General features: G+C 41.8%; 1 protein-coding gene across 1 annotated transcript in view; it reads left to right on the forward strand.

Moving 5' to 3' along the window:
* LOC135210310 (pecanex-like protein 1) overlaps nt 1-25,640 on the forward strand; it is a gene marked incomplete at its 5' end in the record, with an annotated part of 104,463 nt that overhangs the window by 21,508 nt on the left and 57,315 nt on the right. The window contains 2 exon segments of the mRNA XM_064243193.1: nt 21,124-21,304; nt 22,489-22,652. Of these exon segments, the coding sequence (XP_064099263.1) occupies nt 21,124-21,304; nt 22,489-22,652 (345 nt within the window).

A 25,640-nucleotide genomic window follows, 5' to 3' on the forward strand; every position in this document is an offset into this window, starting at 1 on the left:
CGGGAGTTCCTGGCGGATCCTCGGGCTAAGAGGAGAAGAATCAATTCTTCCTCATCTTCGGACCAAGACTGTCATTTCCAAGTCAGCAGGAAGGTCGGGAAGTCAGTGGCTATTAAGCCCAAGGTTTAGTAGACGAAGCCGTTCGCAAGAATCTGAACAAGCGAGAGAGGTGACGGCCGGCGGACTAGCGGCCGATGCGGAGTTGCCAGTTCGGATCGCAAAAACTACGGTACCTCTGGTAAAATCGACGTTGGCGGCGAAAGGTGCAGCAGAGGATGGAATGCAGGTCCCATTTTCGCTCGTAAGGCCGTTCAAAATACGTACGAAGGACGATAAGGCTCCTATTAAAAGTACGAAAAATAGAGAGTTGGCAACCTCGGCGGATACGTTGTGGAAGGCAGTGTCCGTCTGGATAGAAGTTCGAGGCCGGGCTCGCCGACGCTCGAAAACGATGCCAATACTGATAGAGACGAACTTATATCTGTCTTAAGGGAACCTTCATCTTGGAGATCTAGACGAGATTCTCACTCTAGATCCGTGAGCAGAGAAAGAGTGAGGCGTTCTCGTTCCCCTGCTGACTATCCGGGATCGAGCCAACAGCGGCCAGCAAAGATCAAAGAGACCGCGGCCGTAGGGGCGGCGGCCGTGGAATTCCGGGCCGTCTGTCAGAAGATAGGGGCGAGACAACATCCCTTGTGACGGAGAATGGTACACTAGAGCCGGAGGAAGGAGAAAAAACCAAGAGTTTCTGGCCTCGTATGCAGAGGTGATTGATTTGATTCGTCAATTCAATAACCTTTCGGAGAAGACAAACACTGGCCAGTATGCTTCCGCCTGGAATTGACATGGCATTTGGATTAAAGAGGGATACCAAGGTGTCGTATGAATTGCCTTGTTCGAGTCATGCGGAATCGGTCTTGCAAACGGTAAACGCAAAGATTGAGGGGAGGGGATAATTCCTTAAGATCTAATAGATCATTTAAATTTATTCCCCCTCCAAGATAAAGCAAAGGGAAAATATTATACGACACCAAAGGTCCCTTTGCTGTCTAGACAAATGAACCCTAATGTTGTGAGGTTAAGGCCTGGGTTAACCTTGGACCAGGTTAAAATGGAGTGCCCTTCGATGACGTACCAAGAGGCTGCTACGTTAGAAGCAACAGCTTCTTCTGTCTTTCAGGCTGCTTCTTGGTTAGACCTTTGGTCAACAGCAGTGGCGAAGATTGCATCCTCGGAAGCAACAACAAAAGTAGTGGATGAACCATTGTTCATTAGATTACTACAGTCAGGTTCCAAGGCGATTGCGTACCTGACAACGTAAGTGCCAATGTTTGGGCAAAATATCCCTGCTAATGAGAGAGATGCAGCGTTGGCTAGACTAAGCCGCAATGTGGATTTGGATATGGATTTCCCTGTTAGCAATGAGGAATGGGGATATCTTGGAATCGCAACTGCTGTTGAACCAGAGGTCATACTGGGAAGAGGCGATAGATAGTAGAAGGATGGACACTAACGATAGGTTGGTGCAACAGGCAGTTAGGAAAACGTCTAACAGTCAAACTACTCCTTTGGAGGGAAGACAACAGCAGATGTCTCGAAAAGAAGACAGTGAGACATAGCATCCCTAATAGAGTCACAAGCCTCTTCCCCAAAGAGCGGCTAACTCATACGGCCCTTCACAATAGAAACAACAGAGGAAGGGGCAATAGGGGAAGAGGGAGAGGCTCAAGAAGATAGGATGGGCGCCTCCCATCACTCGGCCACACCAGTGGGGGGTTGCCTGGCAAATCACTGGAAGGTGTGGCAGGAACTAGGGGCAGAGCAGTGGTGGTGGATGTTCTCAGGATCGGGTATTTGATCCCGTTCGAGGTAACCCGCCCCTGACAGATCAACCATTCACCCCATGTCATTTATGCCCACAAATCTCAGAAGGCCACTATTCTTCAGGACGAAGTGAAGATGGATGATGGAAAAAGGACGCTGCTGCAACAGTATGCAGTCCGGCAAAAGGCTTCTACAGCAGGGATTTTCCTGGTACCCAAAGCAACGGGGAGTGGAGGACAGTAATAGACTGTCAACGCTGAATCTGTTTATAAGGAAAACCAGTTTCAAGATGGAAACTCCGGAAACAGTTCTACAAGCAGTCAGAATCGGAGACTTTATGCTGACAGTCGATCTAAAGGACGCATACTTTCAGATACCAGTCCATCAGTCTTCAAGGAAATTTCTCCGCTTCAGTCTTGCAGGGAAAGCTTTCGAATTCAAGGTCCTGTGCTTCGGATTGACAACGCTCTCCTCAAGTTTTTACAAGAGTGTTCACCCTCGTGTCGGCGTGGGCGCATGCTCAGGGGATCAGGCTAATAAGATATCTGGACGATTGGCTGGTGATAGCAAAGTCCAGGGAGAAATTAAATTCTCAGGGACAGGGCGGCCCTCCTGCAGCTTTGTCACAGCCTAGGTATTGTGGTAAATCAGGAGAAGTCGCAGTTGGATCCAAGTCAACGTTTGGAATATCTGGGAATGGTGATAGACACAACACAAGCCAAAGTATTCCCGACAGACCAAAGAATAGAGAAATGCAAACAAGTGGTGAATGCCTTTCTGGAAAAACAGACACAGCCAACAAGACAGTGGGCAGGTGGTGCTGGGAATCCTAACCTCCCTGGAGAAGCTAGTACCACAAGGAAGGCTACACCTTCGGTCCCTACAATGGAGGATGAAGGAGTTTTGGTCACCAATAGTAGATCACCCGTATGAGCAAATTCCCTTGTCGGCAGAAGTGAGGAAAGACTTGCTCTTGTGGTGGGTGAACGACGACAATCTGACAGTGTGTGTCCCCCTTCAACAATCCTCTCCAGACCTCTTGCTGTTCTCGGATGCGTCACTAGAAGGCTGGGGAGCCCATATGGAGGAGTTGATGGTGTCAGCAAAAAATGGAGTTGCAAGGACAGAGAACTCCATATAAACGTGCTGGAGTTGAAAGCAGCTTTTCTAGCTCTACAGGAAATTCAGGGAGAGAGTAAAGGGACACTCAGCCGGTATTGATGTCAGACAACACCACAGTAGTAGCTTATATAAACAAGCAAGGAGGCCTAGTTTCTCGGCAGTTACATGTGATGACAGTTCAACTTCACCAGTGGGCTATAGAGAACCTGGTAGACATCAAGGCCAGGTATATACGGGAAAAAGAAACATAGTGGCCGACAAGTTGAGCCGCAGGGATCAGATTCTGGGAAGGAGGAGTGGTCCCTGCACCAACAGGTAATGCGACAGGATGCTCATGTTGTGGGAAGGACCGATCATAGACCTATTCGCAACCAGGTACAACAAAAAAGTTGGAAGTGTATTGTTCAGTAGTCCCAGAGCAGAGGCCAGTAGCAGAAGATGCGCTACAAAACACCCCTGGGACAATCTGGACGTGTATGCATTTCCTCCATTTTGTCTAATCCGTCAGGTTCTGAACAGGGTAATGCGGTCTCAGAACCTCAAGATGACCCTGGTAGCCCCGTTATGGCCGAAAGCAGAGTGGTTTCCAGACCTACTGGAACTCCTAGTAGATGTGCCAAGAGTGTTACCTCCATGGAGCAACCTACTGTGTCAGCCGCACGTGGAGAGGTACCACCAGTCGGTGAAGTCCCTATCGCTTCACGGGTGGTAGACTGTCAAGTATCTCTCTGAGCGAGAGGTTTTCGCAGAAAGCAGCAACTCAGATGGCAGGTAATATCAGAAAATCATCTGCGACAGTATACCAAGGAAAGTGGTCAGCATACTGTGATGGTGTCGTTAGAGGGAACTTGTCTCCACTCGGTACCACTATTCAGCAGTTAGCAGACTTTCTGATATCATCAGAACAGAAAAAACATATGTCTGTATCTGCAGTGAAGGGGTACAGGGCCCTGGCTCTAGCCTCAGTCTTACGAATGAAAGGAGTGGATATATCGTCTTCATGGGAGTTGGCCATGCTGATGAGGAGCTTGAACAGTCCATGCCCACCAAAGGAGCTAAAAGCCCCAGATTGGGATCTGACCAGGGTACGGAGTAGTCTGACAAAACCCCCTACCGCAACCACTAAGGCAGTCCACGGATAAGGAGCCTGACCCTTGAAAGACAGTCTTCCTATTGGCCCTGGCTTCAAACCAAAAGGGTGGGTGGGGGAGCTACATGGTCCTCTCATATCTCATAAAGCACTCGAGAGGTTGGAGATCAAGGTATTTGAGTTTGTCCCAGAATTCGTGGGCCAAGACCCAAAATCCAACAATAGTAGACGGCAGATTCGACTCCTTTACCATACCTTCCTTGGCAGACTTTGTAGACAACGACAAAGACTGAGATGCTCCTGTGCACGTCAGGGCACTAAGGGAGTACTTAAAGAGAACAAGGCAACCTCAGGCCGGGTTGGGGTGCCGGAGGCTGTTGTAAGTTACAGGACGGAACAAGAAGGAAGTCGTCCAGGAATACAATATCGTTTTGGCTAAGGGAGACGATCAGAGATGCTTATATGGCAGAAGACAGAGGGTCAGATAGCCAGGTGGGAGCTAGAGCTCATGACAGGGGTCAGGGGTGTGAGTGCTTCTCTGGCATTTAAGAAGGACATGTCTGTGGATAGAATTCTGAAAGCTGGTGTGTGGAAACGCCAAACAACTTTCACCTCATTTATTTGAAAGATGTTGCCCATAGATCCTTGGAAACCACCTTTGGGTCCAGTGGTGGCGGCCCAACCAAGTGATATAGTTCATCCAGTGCCCTGGCGGGTCAGTTTGCGTCTAGTCTAAGATGAAGGTATGAAAGTAGAACAAATGGGATGACTGGTCTTTTTCTTTACTACTTTTTTTTACCTTCCTACTCTTTAACTAGGGCAATATGAAGGAGAGTACCGTCATGTGCTGGAAACGGGGACTAGATGCAGGAGAGTGGTCAGCCATACTGTGAAGCTATCTTAGGTTATGATATACTTTCAGTAGCAACACACCCCTCTGGATAATAGGGAAAAGAGGGGTGAAGGTGGATCCAGTTGCAAGGGACAAGAGTAAACAGTAGAATGGTATCTACACCCAGTGGGGGAAAACCAATAGATCCGCTTATATCTTTGGTTCTAGGTTCATTGTCCATCTCTTAGAATTTCCCTATATTATCGGAAATGGATAAGGGTGGGCAAACTCTCAGTCAGTTGTAGAGACTTACCTCCCTCCAATAGTAAGTCTATCCTAATGTTAAGAGCCGAATGTTTGTTTCGTATATGAACAAATACCAAATTTGTATTTTTCATAACTAACAAACCTGAGGGGTCTTTAACAGGTAAAGGCCCACCTCGAACCACCACCCCTCTAGCAGCTAAACTGGGTTAGAAATATAACTGGTGGGTCACAGGTAGCCGTGGGCATTCTGGGTATACATGCCCCGTGACCTGGTATAGATGCCATTAGTCCCTGGATCTCACAAGTGTAATTTTAATTCTACCGGTTTCCAGCTTGGCGCTAGTAAATCCTAATGTTAAGACCTCAGGTTTGTTAGTTATGAAAAATACAAATTAGTTACAAATTTGGTATTTTCTCTGCACCTACTGCATGTTGCGTGAGGATCCATACACACCGAAGTTAAAAATCTCGAATAAAGAAACCCACTCGCTCCAGGGCATTTCCTTTGTTTCTTGCAAGATCCTGAAGAAAGCTTCGTTGGTGAGGCAAAATTCTCCATGATCTCTTTTACTACTTATACAAACCTACAAGATCACACACACTGAACACACCAGAGAAAAGATAGGGAAAACGGGCAAACTAACGGCTTTAATCACGTCCCTCTAAAACTAAGGTAGTAAAAAAGTAACTGATGAGCTCACGGGATGCCTAAGGCTTTGTGGGAGCTACCAAATACTCTGTGAGCAGTTACAGATCCCAGTGGTCCCTGGATCACACAAGTTTTTTTTTTTATTAATTTTACTAGATTTCCAGCTGTCACTGGAAGATTGAAAAATGCAAATTGATAAAAAATGTGTTATTTTGGAACAAAATTTTAAGGATTGCATGAGACAAGAGTGTACAGGCAGTCCCTGGGTTACGACGGGGGTTCCGTTCTTAAGACGTTAAGACGCATCGTAACCCGAAACTCCTCGTAAGCCGGAACGACATTGTTGAAAACATGTCCACGGGGAAAATTTGACTAATTTGCAATTTTTCTTAAGGCCGTATCTCTAAAATTATCACTAATTTACTTTTTTCATGTGTAACACTGTATATTCACAAATTACTGTATATTTTCATTATACACAAAGAGAGAGAGAGAGAGAGAGAGAGAGAGAGAGAGAGATTATATAAAACCATTAAATTCGTTGACCATTGTATGGCATTGTTACTTTCCCAGCTCCGAGTGTCACTGGAGTTATGAGGTAGGGAAATTGATACAGAAAAAGACAAAGGGAAGAATTTTCTTTTGAAATTAGTTATCGTATTATTACTACTTCTATTATTATTATTATTATTATTATTATTATTATTATTATTATTATTATTATTTGAAAATATAATAAACACGTGCATCTACCATTAAAAAATTCTCATCTCATTGTAAGAAAGAGGAATTATCCTTAAAAGAGAAATGGAAAGGTCATTCTTCATCTCTTTAAAATACGACCATTATGAATTTTGTAATTAAAGTTTATTATTATTATTATTATTATTATTATTATTATTATTATTAAATAACTGAAATTTTCAATAAAACATTTTACATACTAGTACCATAAAAATTCTTTCATCTCGGTAGAGAGAGAGAGAGAGAGAGAGAGAGAGAGAGAGAGAGAGAGAGAGAGAGAGAGAGCGAGAGGAGAAGGAGGAGAGAGAGAGAGAGAGAGAGGAGAGAGAGTTAACTTTAATTAAAAGTGACATGGATAGATTAGTACGTATTGATTTCCTTTAAAATACTATCACAAAAACAAATGAATTTTGTAATTACAGTTATTATTATTATTATTATTATATATTATTATATTATTATTATTATTATTATTATTTTATTATTATTCTATTATTATTATTATTTGAAAGTATTAAAACAAATAGTACAAGTACATAAAAAATCTCGAGTCTCAGTAAATGAGAGAGAGAGAGAGAGATAGGAGAGACGAGGACGAGATGAGATGACGGAGAGGAGAGACGGACAGAGAGGAGACGAAGGGGGAGGGGGGGGGAGGGGAGGGGGGGGGGGGAATTTCATGAGCACTTGATTGCAACACAGCAGCTCTTCCCCCTCCTGGCTGTCACAGAACTTGATATATCTGAGTTTTAGTACCTGGACTTAGAGAAAGGTACTGAAAGAAGGCTGGAATTCCTTCATTCTTCCATAATTTTTTGAATATATAAGCTAAAATCTTACTAATTCACTATGGTATTTTCTTTGAATGATTATTATTGCATAAAATTAATATTAATATTTGAAAATAGTAAATCATTATTTATTCATATTTGAAAATTAGTAACATCTTTATTTATCATAACAAAAAAACATACATCTTTGTAGTAGGAGAGAGAGAGAGAGAGAGAGAGAGAGAGAGAGGAGAGATGAGAGAGAGAGAGAGAGAGAGAGGGAGAGAGAGAGAGAGAGAGAGAGAGAGAATTATTATTTTTATTATGTGATATCATTTCAACTTATTAAACTTACTAATACAATATTAATCAAAATTAATATTTGAAAATTAGTAAATAATTTTTGTATGATAAAAATGTATTTAGTCATGAAAATAAACATCAAAAATACACTAATTATTGATTATTTTCGTCGGAAAATACAGAGAGAGAGAGAGAGAGAGAGAGAGAAACTATGGTTTTATGCATGACACTACCTGGCAGGTATATATATAGCTTATCCTCTTGACGCACTCGGCAGAATTCAGAACTCGCGGCAAACCGCTAGTACACTGGTAGTTCAGGTGATGGCCACCCCGCTCCCGTGGCGCTGGTACTTGGAAACTATTCCCGTTTTCCTCAGACTTTTCTCGCCAGCCGAACCGGCAACATCGTTGTTGGTTCTTTCTGTTGGAATTTCCTGCTCGTTATCTGACTTTTGGATATTGGTATCGTATTCAGGAAGTTAGAGTGGCAATCGCAATTGTTTTGAATTTGTCTAGTATGTCTGATTCAGGAAGTATGTTTAGAGTTTGTGTGAAAGAAGGGTGTAAGGTGAGACTGACGAAATCATCGGTTAGATCCAAATACTATTTGTTAAGAAGTTCTTTGTCGTGAGTTTGTATGTACGTGGGACAATAGGTGTAATGAATGTCAGTGTCTGAATGAGAAAGAGTGGAAGGCTCTTATGAAGTATGTGGAAGAGAGATTGAAAAAAGATCGGGTTTAGAAGATCTGTATCTAGGAGTGAAAGATCGGGATCTTCGAGTAAACCTTGGATGATTCCTGCATGTGTCTTATCCAGCTCATTCACATGTAGATGTAGCACCTTTCCCCAGGTTTCTCCTGCTCCAGTTGCTGTATCTGAGGATACTACGGATCCACAAATAGTGATAGTGTTCGCTGCCCTTGCGTCCATGGGAGACCAAATTAAACGGTTAACGGAAAAAAAAACAAAAATGGACAAATGGGGAAGTGTTTGGTGACAGTGTTTGTGGAGGGGGCGTCTGATCGTCTCTCTCGTGCTCCTAGACCTAGACCTCTGTCAAGCTCCCAGACCCAAGGGAGAAGGCATGTCGACAGTCGAAGGGAGGCGAGAGTGGGGTTGACATGCGATCAGGCGTCCCTTCAGGCAGTCCTGTTGAGACGTCCCAGGCTGCTGCAGTACGCCATAGAAAAGGCGGGATACTGGGAAGTGCCGTTACTCTTCGGATAGTTCGGCCTCGGGAAGGAGCAGACGATTCGCGGAGGTATCGCGTCCTCTCAAGAGGTCATACTGTCCGTCCTCTTCACAGGAGGAAAGGGCTTCGACCAGGAAGGGTGGAGTAGCCCTGAGTTTTATTTTTTCATCGGAGGATGAAGAGATGATCCCTATCAAAAGGAAGAGGATTTCGCGTCGGCTGGAAGTTCGCTCGCCCGCCTCGTGTGAGCCCGGTGCGTCCTCGATCTCCTCATCATCAGGAGTCTCGTTAAGGAAGGAGGCGGGGGACGAAGGAGGTGCTGCGGGATATGCAGCAGAGATTGGCAGTAATGTGCAATCATGAAGACCCGAACAACCTTCGGTTAGACGTAAGGACTCGTCTCTCCCGGTTAAGTCCTCCAAGAGGACTCAGGACGTACAACGCGATCCAGGACGCAGTGCGTCCTGTAAGAAGGACGAAGTTCAGGACGCAGGACGCAAGAGGAGAAGTGATGGACGCAGCGTGGACGCATACGTTCAGGAGGACGCAGGACGCAGCGGCAGCAAGTCAAAACATTGTCTCGACAAGGAAGAGAGGAGTTTTGTAGGGAGTCAGTGCCACATTCACTTTCTAAACAGCAGCTGCATAAGGACTCTGATTGGGGAGAATCAGCAGGATCTTGGTTTTCAAGATATTCTTCGCAGGAGGAAGAATTTGCGGAGAGTACGGAAGAGGACAAGACGGAAGCGCCTTCTTCGGATTACAAGAGGCTAACAGAGTGCCTTCTTCTCTGTTTGAAGGAGATTTTCAACCTTCAGGCCCGCCATCGCCTTTGTCGCAATTTTCAAAGACGAAGAAAGCCAAGAAATCGTCGTTTTTGAAAATGACTTTGTCCATTTCGGCCAAGAAAGCCCTTCAACGAGTAAATGAGTGGTTAAGGAGAAGAAAGAGTCGGGCAAGACTTCTTTTGTTTTTCCTCGGCCAAGTTGGATTCGAAGTCTGGTGTTGGTATTTGCTACGGGGGAAAGTCTTGGCCTGGGGAGTACCTGCCTCCTCCCAGGAGACTTTTCCAACTAGTGGATAGCTCCCGTAGACATGCTTTGCATTCAGCCAAAGTTGTGGTGGACTTCTTCGGAGTTCGACCATTTACTCAAAGGTATCTTTAGGACTTTGAGGTATTTAATTTTCTTGACTGGTCGTTGGGGGCCCTGGCTCGGACTTCGGAGATGGAAGAGTCGTCAGTATCCGAGTTGTCGAGAAGCATCATGTCCTGTATAGATAAAGCCTTGAGAGATGGAGCTAATGAATTGGCTTCAATATTCACAGCAGGCGTCTTGAAGAAAAGACATCTCTTATGCTCGTTCGCTTGTAAAGGAGTGTCGAACGCGCAAAAGTCGGAGTTGATGTTCTTCTCCCCTGTCAGGACAGCTCTTCCCTCAAGAGATCATTTAAGGACATATCTCTCTCCCTCACTCAGAAGGCTACCCAAGATCTTATTACGTCATCTGTGAGGAAGTATAACTTCTAAGGTCATGAAGAAGACTACGAAAGATACGAAGACAAGACAGCCACAGCAGCCCTTTCGGGGTAAGACTTTCTCCCGACAGCATTTAGAGGGAAAGAGTTCCAGCAAAAGAGGTGCTAAAACTTCAACGAAACAATGAGGTCAAAAGTCCTCCAGACTTGTGTAGGGGCCAGACTTTTGGACTTCTGGGAAGTCTGGCCAAAACAAAGGAGCGGATCCTTGGTCCGTAAAGGTAGCGAAGGAAGGGTACAAGATCCCCTTTCTCAAGAAACCACCTCTCGCTACAGCTCCGAGAGCCCTAGGGGCTCACTACATCGATTTAGAGAAGAGAGAGGCTCTTTGGCATCAGGTCGTCACCATGATGAAAAAAGGGGCAATAGAAACCGGTTCTGGATTGCGAATACCCCAGGTTTTTACAACCGTCTGTTTCTAGTACCGAAATCATCAGGAGGTTGGAGGCCGGTTACTGGAACTTTGAGACCATAAGCCAGTCAAACTTGTTCGTAGAAAAGACCAAGTTTACGATGGAGACGAACGATTCAGTACTGGCAGCGGTACGACCAGGCGACTGGATGGTAACACTGGACCTTCAGGATGCGTACTTCCATATTCCAGTTCATCAAGGTCCAGGAATTATTTCTGAGATTCGTAATCCAGGGAGGAAGTTATAGTCAATTCAAAGCCCTGTGTTTCGGGCTGTGCACGGCGCCTCAAATTTTTACAAGAATGATGACGAATGTGGCGAAGTGGCTTCATTTCTTTGGCAGGGAGTCAGAGTATCTCTCTACCTCGACGATTGGCTCATAAGAGCACAATCAAAACAGCAATGTCTGGAGGACACGAATGTAACAATGGATTTAACCCAGCAGCTGGTCTGATGGTGAACCTGGAAAAGTCACGTCTGATCCCATCAGGAAATAGTTATTTGGGGATTCGGATATCCTCAGTGACTTTTCGGGCTTTTCCGTCACCCGAAAGGAAAGGCAGACCATGTGTATACGGAAAAGTGGAAGAATTCCTATTGAAAGACCAATGCTCAGCGAGAGGGTTGGCTGAGCCTGCTGGGACACTCTCTTCGCTAGAGCGGTTCATTTCACTAGGGAGACTTCACATGAGGCCCTTACAGTTCTTTACTGAACGAAGTGCTGGGCCAAGAAGATCGCAACCAGATTCCTTCCGGTTTCCAATTCCTCCAAAGATAAAGGAGGAACTAAAGTGGTGGCTAGTGCCGGAGAGGTTGTCAGAGGGTACGTCACTCCAGCAGAAGAACCCAGACCGGATATTATTTTCCGACGCGTCAGACGCAGGATGGGGAGCGACGCTGGGCCCTCGGGAGGAGTCAGGCCTTTGGAGCGAAGAAGAAAAGGCATGGCACATAAACAGGAAGGAACTGATGGCGATCTTCTTGGCTATGAAAGCGTTCAGATCGTGGATCAGCGGCAAAGTAGTGCAGATCAACGCGGACAATACCACAGCTCTGGCGTATATACGGAAACAAGGAGGAACTCACTCGTTTGTCTCTTTGCAACCTGGCGAAGGAGATTCTTCTTTGGTCGCAAGAAGAAAACGTCACCTGCTCACCAGGTTCATTCAGGGAGAGAAGAACGTCAGGGCGGATCTGTTGAGCAGGGACGGACAAGTGCTTTCCACGGAGTGGATGTGCATCGTCAAGTATGCCAGAGACTGTGGAAGCTTTTGGGGCACTCCAGTAGTGGATCTTTTCGCTACCGCGGCGACGAAGAGGTTACCGAATACTGTTCTCCGATCCCGGACCCTCTTGCAGTCGCAGTCGATGCCTTCCTACTAGATTGGACGGGGCTAGAGCGTACGCTTTCCCCGTTCAAGATTTTAGGAAAGGTAATGAAGAAATTCAGGGAAAGTCGAGGAACAAGGCTCACCCTGATAGCCCCATACTGGCCGGCCCAAACGTGGTTCAACAAAGAGGTACTGGAATGGACAGTAGATTCCCCGAGAAGTCTACCCACGAGAGTAGATCTTCTCAAACAACCCCCACTTCGACAGGTTCCACAAGAACACCTCGCTCTGGTCTGACTGCGTTCAGACTATCGAAAGACTTGTCAGAGCGAGGGGGTTTTCTAGAGAAGCAGCGAAGGCAGTGGCAAGAGCACGAAGACCATCGACTATCAAAGTGTACCAGGCGAAGTGGGACAATTCCGTAGATGGTGCAGAGAATCGGAAAATTTCTTCATCCAGTACCTCGTGACTCAGATTGCAGATTTCCTGCTATACCTGAAGAAAGAACTAGGTTTGGCTAATCAGACGATGAAAGGCTATAAGTGTATGTTGTCTGCAGTGTTTAGACACAGAGGTTTAAACCTGTCCAATGACGCAGATCTTAGAGATCTCCTCAGATCGTTTGATACAAAGAAGGATCGACGGTGCAGAACCCCTTCTTGGAATTTGGACGTCGTTCTCAAATTCTTGGAGACGGATAAGTTCGAAACTATGGGCAGTGCACCGTTGCGAGAACTAACTAAGAAAAACTATTTTCTTAGTAGCTTTAGCTACAGCTAAAAGGATTAGCGAGCTGCAAGCTATTGACAAGCAAATAGGTTGGAAACACAACAAAGCAGTTGTTCGTTTTCAACAGGAGTTCTTAGCAAAGAATGAGAATCCTTCGCATCCATGGCCAAGATCATTTGAGATTGAAGGACTGGCTGATCTGGTAGGTCAAGAGCAAGAAAGGGTTCTTTGCCCAGTAAGAAGCCTTACGGTTTTACGTAGAAAGAACAAGAGGCATTAGGGGAACTTCAGGTTCTCGTGGTGCTCTGTTAAAGATCCTACTAGACCTATGTCTAAAAAACGCAATGGCTTTCTTTGTAAGAGAAGTCATTAAAGATGCTCATTTGCTTTGTCAAGAAGAATGCTTCGGTGTAATTAAAGTTAAAGCTCATGAGGTGAGAGCAGTAGCTACGTCCTTAGCATTCAGAAAAAAATTTAGCCCTCAAGGACATTATAGATTCAACGTATTGGAGGACAAACTCTGTGTTTGCCTCGCATTACCTTAGAGACGTGAAGACAACTTTTGATAATTGTCAAACGTTAGGCCCGTATGTATCCTCAGTACAGTACTGGGCAAAAAAAAAAAAAAAAAAAAAAAAGGAGTTTGTTTCACCCCATAACCTAATAACATGCTAGGTTTTATTTTAATTAAATTAGTTATAGTGTTTTTATGGTTGTCTGAGGAGCATTAAAGACCAACTCAGTCCTGGTGATTAGTGTGTATTATATGTGTGTGTGGTTCAGGTGACTAACTTTCCTAGCATGAATGCCCGTGGTGAATGAGGGCTAGGGTTCTCTGTCAACGAATTGGTCACGTCCAGTTGTCAGGCCCTTATTGTTAGCTTTCTCAACAAACAGGTCACGTCCTAGTTGAGAGCTACTAAGGTTTTAGCAGGCTAAGAGGCAGGACCTACGAAGTCAGCTACCTTAGCAGGTAAGGAACATAATACATAGTTCTAAAAATTTTTGGTTAAATTTTGAATTATGACGATGTTGCTGTCTATGACCCACCTCCAAATGTGTCAATCAGCTATAGATATACTGCCAGGTAAGTGTCATGCATAAAAATGGTATTGTTATGATACAATAAAGTTTTTATGCATATTACCTGCAGGTATATATAATTAAATCCCACCCTCCTCCCCTCAGGAGACAGGGTTCAGAGAAAATCTGAGGAAAACGGGAATAGTTCCAAGTACCAGCGCCACGGGAGCGGGGTGGCCATCACCTGAACTACCAGTGTACTAGCGGTTGCCGCGAGTTCTGAAATTTCTGCCAGTGCGTCAAGAGGATAAGCTATATATATACCTGCCAGGTAAGTATGCATAAACTTTATTGTATCATAACAATACCATTTTTATATCCAAGTCTAAGTAGAGTATAAATGGATTCTTTAAGTGAAATAATGTTTCAATGATATTTTGCTGTTTTGTATTAAAGGATATGTATACTGTTGAGAATGCGTTCCTTATCTTGACTATGGTTACCATACAGTTTAATAGCGTAAATTAATTTATGCGCCCTCCGCTCAGAAACTAGTTCTGTGTATGAGGTATCGTTAAAAAGCATAAAAAAACCGTCGTAACCTTGGAATTTGCGTTGTAATCTAACCAGAAAATTAGTTTTTGTTAATTATGATACTGGAAACGAAGCAAGATTTTTTCATTATTGCGCTTTTGGACTGTTATAAACTGCGCATCCCAAGCTAGTGTATTCCCTTTTCGCTCGGAAACTAGTTTCCGCATATGAGGCGTCACTAAAAAAATTAAAAAAATACGACAGAAAAATGTCGAAAATCTTCATAACCTCAAAATTTTTGTGTAATCTAACCAAAACTTATTTTTATTAATATACTGTACTAAACTATAAAGGATTCTTATCATAGTATGCGTTTTTTAAAAGCATCGTTAACTCGGAGCGTCGAAAGAAAAGTGTCAGCGTCGTAACCTTCGGAACAAAGCGTCGTAACCCAGGGCGGATTTTCAATGAATATTTTTAAGAAAAAAAAAAGCGTTGTAACCAAGGAACTTTGTAAGCCGGAGCCGTCGTAACCCGGAGACCGCCTGTATATTTTAGGGCTTGTGCCTTGTATGATAAGGCGCCCTATGAGGTAATGTTAGACTTGCGATAATCTTACGCTAAGTCGGTTGGTATTGCACTTCCATCTTCAATGGAGTGTCTTGGGGTTTGTAGATCACTTACGAAGTCAGGATTATCTTCTTGTTTATGACGACGATGTGTTAAACTCATGTTGATTCGGTGAGGAGGTTCTTGGTAGAAAAAAACACGAAGTATAAAAATTATATATACGTATTCTTCTGAAGTTTTTACATGGTGAAGATCAGGTATGATTGTACAAGTCTTCTAATAACGATAGCTTGATCGCTTCTGCCAATGATGATGGCTACTTCTGTTCTCTCTACATGATAAAGCTTAGGTAAAGAGATACAGGTCTTCTAATGACGATAGCTAACTCTGTTCTGCCTTACTACCATCTCGGTTACCAGTCATAAAGGAACAGACAGTAGTTCGAACATATGAACATACATACAATGACAGAGTTACATACTAACACACAATCAAAAATGAGACACGCTACAGATCACGTAGGCCGTTTGAAGAATTATAGGTCGCAGTAGTTGTCTCAAGCAGGGAGCTTGGACTAATGTTTATAAACAATTGAATGACTACAGGTGACGGCATGTTATCTTAGCCTACTTTTATTGTATACGTCATCTTTAGCGTCTCTAGTCTGATCACATTCCTGCAAGCAATCTGGTTGACATCTTTAGTTTTAGTCTTTTATATATATGGACTAACATTCCATATTTTTATTATGTAAACACTTACATTAGCTCGGTCAGCTACCAAAACCAACTACTGAATATTACTCAAACTTGACTTGCATTTGACTTATAGGAGTGTGATACAGACACTATGTGAATATATATATATAAGTAAATAAAAATTCATGGTGTACATGATTGATTCAAGTAAAATAAAATATAAAACAATGATATTGGTAAATTAATAGTGATCACGTGATATATAATGATACAGTTTTTAACTTCATCTCATTTTAGTGCTATTAATTCTATATAACGTGTCAAGGAAACTGTTAAACACTAAGAAGTGTTTATCCTCTGTCAGACTCGTAATTCTGTTAATAATTCTACGTATATTCTTTCAAGGATGATTTGGCACAGGATAGGCCCTTAACTGACAGGTGTCTTAGTGTGTCCCTTGTTTTCATGAACACGTGTTACAATCAGGTTATGTGCTTTTTATATCTTGTAAGCATTGTAGGCCAGTAAACAGTGATTTGGCTTTATGTGACATAGTAGGGAACCCTGGATGACGAATGCAACCAGTTTATGACGATTGGTATGAAAGAGATTATTACTAATACCCGGTTCGTTAGTCATCTGCTGTGTTCTTCGGGTTTTCCTCGTTACGGACCTACATATAATATTACATTTGATTACATTATTCTGAGTACACATACTTTAAATATACTTTTGCTTAGGGTTTCTGCTCGAAGTGTTTATTGTTTTTGCTTAGCCGCTGACCCTGTTTTTCCATTCGAAGTGTTTATTGTTTGGTGTTTATTGCTGCTGACTCTGTTTCCGTTCGAAGTGTTTATTGTTTAGGGTTATGTCTGTTGACTCTTGCTTTGTTCAGTTTGTAACAGTTCTGCGCTCCAACCAGATATTCAATGCTCGCGATCTTCTGTTTGGGTTCAAGGAATGTTTCCTTGTTTAGATACGGTCTTTTAAACAATAAGGCCAACGGATGTTTCTATATCTTTTAGTCCAATTAATGGTTCTATGGCAGTATGGTGCGGGATTACGGGATAATGCGTCAGCTATGATAATTGCTTTCCCAGGTAGATATCTTATCTTGGCTCCAAAGACTGAATGATCATTTGTCACCGAGTTCCTTTTGGACTGTGATTAAAGCCTTTGAAAAACTCGGTAAAGGACTCATGTTCAGTAAGGACTTTATCAGGATAAGCCATAGATTATGAACTTTAAATGTACTAGTTAGTTAAAGATACCTAGCCCTTCCTTGCCTATTATTGCATATTTACTTTCAGAGGGCTTTAGTTTACGTGAATAAAAAGCTATAGGAAAGAACTGTTTATCATATTGCTGAAGTAGTATCCCTCATTACCCCTTGGTCTGAGGCGTCTGTTGCAATAAAAAAAAAATTCCTTATTTAAATCAGGATTTTTTAAGTTAGGTAAGCTGCATTATTCCGCTTTTAAGATATCGAACGCCTGTTGATGCTTTTTAGACCATAATAAATCTAAAAAAGCTCTTCTTCGTAAGATCTGTTAAAGGAGCTGTCATGATGAAGAGTTACATATTTACATTACGATTGTAATACCCACTTACAGCGCCAAAGTGCTGTATCCCCCTTTTACGTTAATAGGTACCGGAAAGTTATGAATAGCCGACACCTTACCAGGACTACTTTAAGACCTTGACTAGACACATAAAACCTAGATAAACATGTTCGGTTTTTAAAACTCACATTGAGATACTTTACTCTGAGATTATTTGTCTTTGTCCCTGTAGCACTAGCTCTAGTTATGGTGAATGTACTTCTAAGGTATTTAGAAAAGATTATAAGACCAACCATATAAGCATGTTGGGGTATCCCCTAAAAGTCTCCAAACACTATATTGTAAGTTGGGGCGCAACGTAAGCCAGAGGCATACGTAAAAATTGATAATGTCCCTGAGTGTGCTGAAAACGGTGTATGAGGTACAATCACTTAGGTAATGGTATCTGGTAAAAGCTTTTAAGTAAGTCCAAGTTGGTGAAAAAAAAATTTATTCTAACCTAACAGAGATAAGATGTCGTCGGTACATCGCACTGGAAACTATCGGGAGTCGTTTCCTTGTTTAAGCGACAGAATCTACGCAGATACGCCAAGTCCGATCTTTTATGGCATGACATTTTGAGGGAAAAAAATTATAGGGCTTATTTGATTTCCTAATGACTCCTATTACTAACATTTTTCAACTTCGTCATTTATCTCTATTTTGAAATTTCATTGAGAATCTATACGAAGGTACGTAAATAGCTTAATGTTTGTCCTTAGACCGTGTTTTGTGTTAAGTTACATCCGTTTTTCTCCCAGAGATTACTCGCTAGTGGAGAAACTTCCTGTATTCAGATACAAGATAAAAAAAATTTCTGCTGAATCACCTCTGCTTGAATGACTTTACGGATATTACTTTAGATAGATTAACAGAGAGATTCATCCACGACTGATTGGGCGGGATTAAAAGTTAGCAACAATAAAAAATGCGATATTTATAACTTCCGTATCCACGATATGTATACGTTTGTGGATCACTAGATTAACTTGTTGCTGTGAGTCAACTGTGTCTAGGGCTTTGTTCGCGGAAATCGTTATATTCAGAGTGCGGGAAGGATTAAAATTTCATTTCCCAGCAAAGTCTTTTTACACGCACTAAGACATTCGAGGGTGCATGCTTCTCGAGATTTTGCGTGCAAACTACGACTGCGGTTGTGGAGAATTCTGTTGGGTCATTTGAACAATGTTTACGATTTATGAGACAAATGTATAGTTCCTTTATATAAGTTATTATTTGATTAATTGTCTCTTTTTTTTTTTCTGTTCAAACTGATTTTAATATGTTTGAAGGTTTATAGGATTTTCCTTTGATAAACACGCCTTATTTTGCAGGATGTAAGATAATATTTTGTATACCCTAGACGGATCTTACAATTACACTACATACAGATCAATGTTTTTTATAACTATAGAGGTATCTGTAAGCGCTTGCTCATCTGGACTTCTCATTAGGGAAGTTCGAAAAACAGACAGTGAGTCCGTAAATACAGGATATTACGTTTACTAAAGGAATAAACAAGATATTCTAATTTTTACTGCGCGTACAGTCGGGCTTTATCCCCCACCACTACTTATAATAACTTATGTATTAAAAAAAAAAAACCGAAAACCTGCTCTGATTACTTTATACGGTCGTGTGTTTCATAGGAAAATCCGTTTTTAAATTCAAAAAGATATTGGCATGTATGAACCAACATCGCTTTTCCCCACTCTGCTAGAGTCGCTTATTGTGTGGAATTGCTATGCTTTGAACACTTTGGCAGTTTTGACTGACCTTGACCGCTTGACTAGGTGACACAGTAACCGAGTTTGCTTGTTTGATTCTGAACGGGCTACTGTTTATATTTCTTTTTTGTAATAAATTAGGATCCTTCTCTTTATTACCATCGGCAACGTATTGTGTGTTTTAGCATTATGTGCTGGTTACGTATAAAGCAATGAATGACGAACTATAGGAACTGAGCGATTACTATTAAGACAAGTTATCACTACTGCATTCAATATTAACTGTTTGTACTTCATTCTTTGCTAAAATTTGAAATAGTGAGGGATCCTGGTCAGCGCATTTAGCCTGATGAAAGTTTTTTACAGACATGTTATTCCTTGCAATCCAGCCATATTTTTAAAGTTAAGTTGAGTCATTGAGGTTCGATATTTTATATACAACTAAAAACAAGGCTAAAACTGCGATCGGGACTTTGCAAAGGGAGCCATTTATTGTCATGACCCTTGAAAGATCCGATGCTGCAGACGCGTTCGGTTTGTTTCGAAGTGCCGGAAACGCTCACTAACGATGTTTTCTGAATGATTCTAATGAGAGACAAAGCTTGCGGTTGCCGTAGGAAAAAAAGGACACGTCGGGTTTGTTTCTTGAAGTTATTCACTAAACGATGATACTAAGTTGCTTGAAGAATCTGCAGCTTCCGTCGTCGTTGACTTCTTATGATACATGATTTATTATTCTGTTTTATCTTCGGAGAAGTTGTAGAGTCCTTCTGGTACGCTTGCCACCACTTTTAGGGCTAGTGCCTTGTATGATAAGGCGCCCTATGAGGTAATGTTAGACTTGCGATAATCTTACGCTAAGTCGGTTGGTATTGCACTTCCATCTTCAATGGAGTGTCTTGGGGTTTGTAGATCACTTACGAAGTCAGGATTATCTTCTTGTTTATGACGACGATGTGTTAAACTCATGTTGATTCGGTGAGGAGGTTCTTGTAGAAAACACGAAGTATGAAAATATATATATCTTCTGAAGTTTTACATGGTGAAGATCAGGTATGATTGTACAAGTCTTCTAATAACGATAGCTTGATCGCTTCTGCCAATGATGATGGCTACTTCTGTTCTCTCTACATGATAAAGCTTAGGTAAAGAGATACAGGTCTTCTAATGACGATAGCTAACTCTGTTCTGCCTTACTACCATCTCGGTTACCAGTCATAAAGGAACAGACAGTAGTTCGAACATATGAACATACATACAATGACATAGTTACATACGAACACACAATCAAAATGAGACACGCTACAGATCACGTAGGCCGTTTGAATTATAGGTCGCGGTAGTTGTCTCAAGCAGGGAGCTTGGACTAATGTTTATAAACAATTGAATGACTACAGGTGACGGCATGTTATCTTAGCCTACTTTTTAATTGTATTGAATACGTCATCTTTAGCGTCTCTAGTCTGATCACATTCCTGCAAGCAATCTGGTTGACATCTTTAGTTTTAGTCTTTTATATATATGGAACTAACATTCCATATTTTTATTATGTAAACTACTTACATATACACAAATTATGGTTCTTTGTGATGCTGTATATATTTTAGTTTCACAGAAATTTTTTTTGGAAAGAAACTGTGCTTGTGTGTTTATGGAGCAAACTTCAGTTCTGGAATTTGAAAAAATCTAGAAACGAAACACTGCTGGCCCAACAAACTACTGGTGGCTTATTGTGAAAAAAGTGCTGGACCATGGAAATGACCAGACCACAGAGTGCAAGATTAAAGAGGTCAGACTGTAATGAGTTTGTTGTGAACCAAATTTAGACTTGGAAAATGAAATTTTTCCATTACAAACTCATTACTTTTCTAAAAAAATGATCTCTTCCCAACCCATTTATTTTTGCTTCTCTCATCTGGTTCAGATAAATGATGTTTTCTAATGTAACTGTTGGTCCAAGGGCATATTATGGGGAATTTGTGCTTTCACACAAAAGGCTAAGAAAAATATTGGGTTTGTATTGAAAAAACACATTTTGATTTAAAAAATTCCTGTATGTTTGAAAATATTGTTTGTTTTATGCTTTAAGAAAATCCTTTTTGGCTTTCATATAGTATTTGTTATGGGTGAACCAGTATATTCAATATGTATTTTGTATTTGCAGTCCTTAGGGTGGTGTGGTGAGGAAAGTATGGGTGCCAATTCAAGCAGTAGTACTAGTGGTCATAATAGTGGAGGGCCACATAAACGATTACGAAGGAATGCCGTGTCAGCTGGTGCCATCACCACATCCACTCTGTGTGATTCTCACTCAGTAGACATTGTTTACCCCAAAAGTGCCAAAGGTATAGTTGATAGGAATATATATAGATATTTATGTGTATGTAATTATGTATGCATGCCTAGTATAACTTTTCACATATTTTATGTTTTGTTCATTACACTGAATCAGTTTCAACCAAACTTTGTACAGAGCTTCCTTTGATAAAGGGTTTTAAAATTTGTTCAAAAGGGCCCATTCCTCTGTCTGTCAGGATGTAATTAAGAAGCAGAATATAGGTTGGGTTCATGTATGGAGATACAGTTATACATTGGCTCATGAACTTAATTCGTTCGAGGACGCAGTTTGTGACCTGAATCAGTTTTTCGCATTTACAATATTGTAAATACAAATCATTTGTTCAATCCTAAGAAACTGATTTCTGTCAATTTTTTTTTTCATTTTTCTGAGACAAAGAATATAGGCTTGAATTAAAATAAGCTTAATTACTTACAAATACAGTAGCACACTGAGATAACAGATCATGATGTATCTATTTATACGTAACTCTGCAACTTTTTCTAAGTAAATTTAGCCAAATGATGTAGGTGCTTTACCATGCACAATGTACAAAGATTATCCTGGAGTGCTTTACTTCTGAACTACAGGGGATTTGAGCTTGCCATTTTAATGGAAGGTTTGTTCTTTGATATTTTTCACCAATTTCTTTTGATTAAATTAACTGTTAATCTTAAAGTTATGCAATATCAGTTTGTCACTGGTGTTCAAAACCTTATCACGGGCTTTTCATTTGGCCTCACTTTTTATTATCCTTAATATTTTATTCTAAGTATAAATTATTTGTATAAAAACAAGTTGGCAGGCAACATAATATTCGTTATTCAAAAAAAAGATAATTCTAATGGGTGATGAGCAGTTAATCAGTCACTGTAGATTTACCCCAAGTTCATAGGCATTTTGTCGTCAAATAAAGGTAAAAGAGCACTTTGCATAATGAAATGAGGGAATGCATTGGGCTGGTAAGAGGCTAACATATTGTGGAATATGTAAGGATGGTTCAGATTAAGATAAGGAACTAAAAAGTGTGGCATTTTCTCAGTGATAGGCAACAGCTGTTGTATAGAAAGCGTGAAAATCAAATTTATGCAGCATATTTAGAGATATTACTATGGGCATGAAAATTTACTATGGGCATGAAAATGTGCCCCATATTATGCAATCTTAAGTGATGTTGATTGATTTTTCCAGTAGAGAAATGTGGCACTGTGCACTTTCGGCCTGGTGTTCATCATGGGAGCACATCTTTAGGGCTTGAAAGTGGATCAGGATTGGCTGCAGCGTCGTCTAACACTCCTACACCTTCATCTCTTCCATCAGCCGTAGAACCACCTTCTCATCCTGTTAGTTTAGAGGTATATTTCATTTAATTGGAGGTGGTAGATTTTTAATTTGTCTTATTTGTCATGTGGAATGAATTATTACTCTTATGAGAATGTATTCACATGAAAGTGAAAACATTTGTTTTCATACAATCAACTTACCTGTCAGATATATACATAGCTAAGACTCCGTCGTCCCCGACAGAAATTCAAATTTCGCGGCACACACTGCAGGTAGGTCGGGTGATCTACCGTCCTGCCCTGGGTGGCAGGATTAGGAACCATTCCTGTTTTCTATTCATATTTTCTCTGTCGCTTGGAATGTAAACAACGTTTGCAGTTCCTCCTGACTTGATTTTTGGATTTCATCGCCATCGATCTTCTGGGCTATCTTTTGCAGGGAAGTACTGGATCTTTGGTTCGGCATATGCATATTAATTTGTTTTAATAACTATGGCTTCGAAAATTTCAAAGAATTGTTTACGTGTAACTACCGAACTTTTCGGTAGACACTCACATAGTTTGCAAGAAGGAAAATTTTAATATTTATTCATAATATCGTGTAGTAAATGTTAGAATTGATTAAGCTAACTTCCTTCTTGAGGAAGTCAGGAATAGAATTAGTTACGCTTCCTTTAGAAGTTTTTATAGCTCTCGTACTAACGAGCAGTTAGAGCATTAACAATACTAGTAGTGTTGTATCCTCATCTCCTTCTTACTTCACAGAATCTTCAAATTCATATTGCAATTTGAAGACAAAAGGAATGTAGCTCAAAATACGAGCTATTGAAAGGTAAGAAGTGATTTTAGTGTTCACAGTGCAGTGTAGGGTGCGTTCTGATCGGCTCTGTTTCGCTCCCAGGCCTAGACCTCTTCCAAGCTCACATGCCCAGAGGAGAAGGAAAGTCGAAAGCCTTACGGAGGTCATGGAGAATCCCCACCGATCAGGCGTCCCCTCGGCAGGATCTGTAGAACGTCCCAGACTGCCAAGTTCGCCATTGGAAAGGCGTCCTAAATAGTAGAGGGTGCGTCCGATCGGCTCTGTCTCGCTCTCAGGCCTAGACCTCTTCCAAGCTCACAAGCCCAGAGGAGAAGGAAAGTCGAAAGCCTTACGGAGGTTATGGAGAATCCCCACCGATCGGGCGTTCCCTCGGCAGGATCTGTAGAACGTCCCAGACTGCCATGGATAGCCATTGGAAAGGCATCCTTTAAAAAGTGCTTCTCTTCTTCCGTTTCTTCATCTTACATCTGAAAAGACGAAGAATGTACATGTTTGGAGTTCGGACGATCTGGCGCGTTCTCTGAAAACTAAGAGAACACTGAGCGAGAGGCTGAGAGCCAGCCAGCAAGCTAGCGCGAGCCACGGTCCAACAGCCAGCAGCGAGCCGCGTTCCAACAGACTAGCGCGAGCCGCGTTCCAACAGACTAGCGCGAGCCTCGTTCTTACAGATAAACGCGAGCCGCGTTCCAGAACTTTTCTTGGCGCAAGGCGCCTTCAAAAAAGAGAAAACAGACGGCTAGACTGAGGAGCCCTTATAGTAGAGTGGCAATCAGAAGGATGCTTCCATTGAACGTTTACTGGCAAGAGGCTCGTAAAAGAAGACTAGAGGCGCTCGGAACTATCAGGGCGCACGGGACCTTCCACGCAAGCGGAATGTTCCAGGAGCGAGTCTCCTTTCTAGCGTGCGGAACATTCCAGGCGCGCGGAACTATCCAGACGCCAGGCGCATCCAGGCGCCAGGCGTCAGAATATTCCAGAATCTTCATTTGAGAGAGAGGTCAGTCGCAAGACTCCTCTTTGAGTTTTTTAACTTGAGCAACTTTCCCCTGGCAAATGTGCAAGATGTCGCACAGGCAGCCATTGTTTTTGTCAGAAGGATTCTGATACTAAGAGAAGCCCCTTTTCATTATTCAGAAGACTCCTGTGTTAGGCAGTTCCTCTTAATGCGGACTCTCTCCTTCATCCATGCTCTTCCCTTGTTTTGAGGAGGCAAGAGCTTTGGGAGTTTTTCTTAATAAGAATCTCATCGACGTTTGGGTATGATGGCGGATAGGAAATATCTACTTCCTTCCGTAAACCCTAGTGATGAACAGGAATTCTGTCTTCCGCGATTTATGAGGAAATCACGAAGATTTAAAGAGTTCCTGGATTAACTTCCTTCCTTAAGGATATATATATACTCTTTCTATCGTTCTATTAACGAAAAGAACGAAGATAGTAGAAGGTAGTAGAGTTTCTGCTGTATGAGAATACGATACGGTCAGATCATAAACACATAACGTAGTTACTTCTTTGCTGTGCAACTCAATTACCAGTATCCTTCTACGACTTTCCTAGGAAGGACTACGCATAAAGGGATTGTTAAGACAATACCTACTTAGCTTCTAGATTTATCGAAGTCTTGTTTCGCTTAACTATGCTTTAATAAGAACTTCCTGAAGTTCGATAATAATTTTATAAGATTCCTTTATTAAATGAAGTAGCTGGCAACTCTGGAAGAGTAAGGCCAGACAGCTAACGGAGACTGCTTTCGCTGAGAGCCTGAGACCAACGCAGTACCATGTAGGTGTCAGTCATGAGCGGTCAGGTTTATCTCTCTCTCCTGCAGGATGGAATAACTATCCATATCTCTCCCCTACAATCGCGGTCTTAACCTCGTATTGAGGGGATAGTTAAGCTAACATAAATAAAATATTGTATGCCTTTTGCTAAGAAGCTCTCAATAAGAGAGATAGTATACAACCTTTCAATGCTGTTTACCGTAGGTAACATTATTAAAGGATTCTATCGCAGCAGAACATTATATTATATAATGCTCTCAGGCTTACGAAAGCATAGCTTTTAGAGTACCTGCTCAGAAGAAGATGGAGGAGTCGGATGGGAAACATTCTCTTTGTGGCAGAACTTGTTTCCCTGAATGGACTATACTACGTATATAAAGTTTTTTTCCTACTAAGAACGGAATTAACATGGTGAAAGGGATGTCGGGGGGTACCATAAAGGCCACAGGTTGTTCTGGC

This window comes from Macrobrachium nipponense, chromosome 39 (genome assembly GCF_015104395.2).
Source record: "Macrobrachium nipponense isolate FS-2020 chromosome 39, ASM1510439v2, whole genome shotgun sequence".
Taxonomy (NCBI): domain Eukaryota; kingdom Metazoa; phylum Arthropoda; class Malacostraca; order Decapoda; family Palaemonidae; genus Macrobrachium; species Macrobrachium nipponense.